Genomic DNA, 5,000 nt, shown 5'->3' on the forward strand with positions numbered 1-5,000 from the left:
AAAAATAAAAAAGGTTTACTACCTTGATGAGGTTGAGTGACAGAGGATACTGGAGTTGGGGAAGAAGCCGTCGAAGTCTCTGAAGAAGCTGACGAAGGAGATGAAGTAGGTGTCGATGGCGTAGACTGAGTTGAGGAAGCAGGCTCGGTAGGAAATCCTTTGATATGATAATCTCCTGTTTATAATTAAGTATACACGCATAGCTATAGATGATAGCGCAAATTACCCTATTTACAGCCAGGCATGATTTAAATGGGCGTAGCTCAACGAGATCAGATCGGAAGCAGGAAGACTTTAGACAGCAATGACCAGAACCAAGGTTGCTGACCAGCGGTTGTTGTTAAAACAATGGTTTGCTGGGGGTGCTCAGACTCGCGGGCTCAGAAAACCTGGTTGTGGTTATTGTTACGTAAGGTTTTTCTCGGAAGCAACCACACTAACAGTCGTCATAATCTCTGTGCATGATCTCGGAGACAAACGCCACATTCAGATGTAATGACCTGGATGTCGATTTTGATGAAGGAGGAAAATCAGAGAACCGGGACTACCAGGAAAAAAAAACTCGGAGTCAGTGAGTTCGATTGAAACTCAGCCACAAACGAACCTACAATTGTAGGATCAATGCCCTTGGGGGTTTGAGCAAAAGGCGAGGGGCACAGGGGTGGGAGAGGCGCTTGATAACCGCTATTCCGACCGATGTCCCAAACCCCTCTTTCCCCCCGTTTCGCATATACGCAGCATGGGGTATTCCCAGATGGTCAGGTATTAACCCCGCCCAAATGACCTGGCCTCGGTTGTTCAAAAGGTGGATAACGCTATCCACCGGATAAATCGCTATCCAGCGGATAAACACTAGCAAAACCAACTGAGTTATCCAATGGATAGCGCTATCCACCCTTCGAACAACTGGGGCCAGATGATAAGCAAGTTATAATGTTGAGTTATCGTTTTTACAGATCACGGTTATTCAAAACGGATGACGCTATCCACCGGATAAATCGCTATCTAGCGGATAAACACTAGCAAAACCAATTGTGTATCCAGTGGATAGTGATTTATCCACTGGATAGCGCTATCCACCTTTCGAACAACTGGAACCTGAACTTCGGTGAACAGATGGGAATCGTCATTTTAATGTGGACAACCCGTACACAGGATAAAGTTCGAATACGTTATCTACAAAGAAATGAAAAGGGAGTTCAAGTAGAATTTGAAAAAGATAAAGTTAGAATTTGAAGAAAAGTGTGGTTCAAATGATCATCGATGTCCGGTTAAAAAATTAAAATGGAATGAACGATTCAGGTAGAGTAATATCGATGAATGCAGTGTGAATTGCAGGAAGTCTCGTTGTTTATGAGTCAATCACGCAAAGGAAAATTTAGTACAAACGCTCCTGCAAAAGTTACCGGGAGGAATAAGCTGACCTCTTGCAGAAAGAGATAGCCTTTAAATTTTCTTCAAGATGTAGAGTGAGAATTTGAAAATTAATGACCATTAAATAATGAAATAGTTGTAAATAAAAAAAGATTGCGTGGTTGTCTTGGTTTTCTTAGAGATCTCAACGCGTCTTTCATGAAAACACTAAATCTGACTCTGAATCCAAAAGTGGATTTTGCGTTTTCTGAACTTTCGCGAATTTATAAAATCCAAACTCCGGGTGGATTCTTCAGAACAAATCTAAATCTGGATTTTGAGATTCAGATTTTTGGCGTTTTAGGGAACGGGATTCGAAAAAGAACGGTATTCTTGACAAGGAGTTTTCCATGCAGAAACAGTACACAACAAGTGCATTTAGCGTGCATAACCACTTAGCCAAACTGTTTTGTTGGCGCCATTTTCTCCCGTCGAAGATACGACGAGGTCGAAAAAGGTAGGTTTTTAAATTTTACAAGAAAAAGGTACTTGACAGCAAATGTTGGCACCTTTTCTACAGCTTAACAATTAAGTCCAAAAAAATCCTTGCTAAGTCGATTTGTAACGTAGACGAGATGTTCTTTGTCACCTGTTTTTATAGATTTGTTGAGCTCTTTCATTTCTTGTAGCGTATTTTCAGTTAAATCCATGAACCCTTAATACTTCATTTTGTAGAATTCTTCCAAAACAGACCGGATTACTGCCATTTTGGAGAAAATGGGGTTGGTTTAAGAATTCAAGGTCGTTCTGTCCCAGGTCTCCACTTCGGGTTGTCATGGCAAATAATCTTTTTTCCGAGCTTTGTTTTTTTTGAATGGTTAAGCATCCTTACGAGATCACTAGTTCTTTTCTGGATTCTCCCAAGAAAACGCATCTTAGGCAGGAGTTCTCCGTGTCCATACTAGTTCTATGTCACGGCATTTTCACAGATCAACCTATTTTTAGTCTAGTTCTTAAATAAGGTTTGGCTTGCACAATCTCCATCACATGGGCAACAATTTCTCATGCAAGACTTGTAATTAGATGGAAAGGTCTGCTTTCGCGGGAACGTCAATCTAAAAATAACTCGTTCTGTAAAAACGCTGTTCCAAAAACACAACGAAGTTGTACGCGCCTATTCGTGGACTCCTGCCCTAAGATATCAGGCCATTTCCGATGTTCATGTCTGCCTCCTCTTCAAAGCGAGTCTAAGTGCGAAGTTTTTGTGAGGGTAATTAATTCTACTGTACATATGAATGAGAACTAATTTTCATAAGAAAAACGTCGCACTTAGACTCGCTTTGAAGAGGAGGCAGACATGAACTCGGAAACGTCCTATTTCCACTGCTGCAGCAGTTCGTCGACAAATGGCGGTGAGCTTTGATCGCAGAACGTTTCAGAACTGGCATACTGAGTCTCACCTTGTGCTTTCTTCCTTATAGCAATTCTCGGGTTGTAATGTGTCGGTCTCGCTTTCCTTGGCTCGCAAGCTCCGTTGCTGTTACAAGCTACGGAATAGCAATCATCTTCGATCATAAATGCCAAGTCACAAGATTCCCTCTTGCAGCAGGACTGCATGCACAAGTCCATATTAGTGGTTTTTCCGTTGTCAGTGAACGTGCCAGCGTTGATTCCACCAACCAAGGTGTAATTGTACAGGATTTGTCCATCCCAACAAACGGGATTTTTCTGTTGAGTGGAAACTAAAGGAGAGACACTAAGATCAGAGTTAACCGTCTGAGATGCATGTGTGTTATCTTGCATGTCAAATGACAGACTGTCGGACAAAACGTCTTGCGGAGTGTTCTCTGTTTGACCTAAATGCAATTTTTCGTAATTTGTAAATCTATCTCCGGTAGTTTTTGACAAAGGATTGTGGTAATTGTTGTCATAGTAACTAGTGGCAACCTTGGCCTCGTTTCCATCACCAATTCTGATGTTTCTGTCGTTTTGTAGGAATTTTTCAATGTCTTTAAGTTCTGTGTTGTAGGTCCAATCCAATCCGGGTGAAATTCCAGTCCATATTCGTTGGTTTACGGGGTTCAGCGTTTTCAAATCGGAGTTAGAGTCTTGCGCTGTCCCGTAATAACCATCCATGTTTTTTAGGATTTTATTTGGTGGTGATTTTAAATAAGATTTAAACTTTTTGCTTTGCATCTCGTTGTCGTCAAAGTAGTAAGGAATGTCGTACACGTTCATTTGTTCGTCCTTAACACTGTTCACCAGCCTTTCATAATTCTCAGCTGACGTTGAGGGGGTGGAGTCATCTGTCAAGAATGTGTCGCCTACATTCTTTCTATCCATTTGTTGGTCGCTGCTCAGTTTATTGGGCTGATAACTTACGTCACTACTGACGTGGTTCCCTACGTCATTGCTCAAGTCAGTGTCCAGAGATAAGGCCGTTGTGTCAGCGTATGTGCCGTTAACAGGGGTAAAGTTTACCGGAGTCTGTTTTTGTGGTTGATCATTAAGTAGGCGGTCCATCATGCTAAGAAGTGATTGCAGTTTTGGCCGTGGAGAGACTGTTGAGTACAAAAGTGGCTTGTCAGCTCATGACGTAGACATAATACGCGTTGCGAGTTTAGACCAATCATCAACATCATCATCATCATCATCATCACTGTCGTAATCAGAATCATTGTATCCTCAATACATCCACGATGAAAGTTAAGGCAAGATTCTCCGAGTTTGTTCAGTCGGATTTGAATCATGTAACACCCCACTGATCTCTTTTCGTTATATTAGAACTATGGACATTCGACCTAATTCTTTACCGTAGGGGGGAACATTCTTGCATGGCTAAGACTATTTACAAATACCCCTGACTCGTATGTGGGTAGCACGAACATATAGAGGGGTCTGTATTTATGGTTTACTGATTTAATAAATTTGATGTTGATGATAATGATGACGTGGTCATGATGATGATGATGATAAGAAGACAAAGACAAAAACGAAGCCGAAGATGAAGACGAAAAAGGAGAATACGAAGAAGAATACGAAAACGAGGAGGAAGACGAAGACGATGAAGGAGAAGAAGAAGAAGAAGAAGAAGAAGATAATGATGAACAAGAAGAAGAGGAACAGAAAGAGGAGGAAGAAGAAGAAGAAGAAGAAGAAGAAGAAGAAGAAGAAGAAGAAGAAGAAGGAGGAGGAAGAGGAGGAGGGAGAATTAAGGACAGGGAAATCAGCGAACGCGATGTCAAGACTGTCGAAATAAAGAACCAGTACGGACAAGAACCATACCTCGATAGCGATAATCAAATGCATGGCCACAGAGCTCTATAAGACTAGGCGGAGTGATAATTTTCAAACGACGTCTCATTCCTCGTTCTTGTCTGTGAGTGGTTCTTTCAATTATCAAGTCTTATTAAACATGTTCGGGTCACTGTTCACTAATGCGACTCCGTATACAATAGTAAATAAATTATGAGTTTTCGTAGACGTGTATCTCACTCAGTTTAGATTATAGGCATCAAACCTTTGTCTTTTGCCTTCTCGTGGTGAATATACGCAACTTTAGGATTGTATCTTGATGGATTTCTGGCTGGACGCGTTTCACACATTGATTCATTCACACACGAGACCCCATAGCATTCTCCTTCCAA

The 5,000-nt window shown here is 41.4% G+C and overlaps 1 protein-coding gene across 2 annotated transcripts in view; it reads right to left on the bottom strand.

Moving 5' to 3' along the window:
* The window catches only part of LOC138029917 (uncharacterized), a 40,801-nt gene that overhangs the window by 14,326 nt on the left and 21,475 nt on the right, over positions 1-5,000 (bottom strand). The window contains exons 14-16 of one of the 2 annotated variants that reach the window (XM_068877770.1): positions 4,874-5,000; positions 2,814-3,095; positions 23-175 (exon numbers count right to left, since the gene is read on the bottom strand). The exon at positions 4,874-5,000 is cut by the window's right edge and continues 173 nt beyond it. In XM_068877770.1, coding sequence (XP_068733871.1) covers positions 23-175; positions 2,814-3,095; positions 4,874-5,000 — 562 coding nt within the window. Of the gene's footprint in view, positions 1-22; positions 176-2,813; positions 3,915-4,873 lie in introns of both variants that reach the window. The other variant, XM_068877769.1, reaches the window with a different exon arrangement.

This window comes from Montipora capricornis, chromosome 13 (genome assembly GCF_036669925.1).
Source record: "Montipora capricornis isolate CH-2021 chromosome 13, ASM3666992v2, whole genome shotgun sequence".
In the NCBI taxonomy this organism is placed as follows: domain Eukaryota; kingdom Metazoa; phylum Cnidaria; class Anthozoa; order Scleractinia; family Acroporidae; genus Montipora; species Montipora capricornis.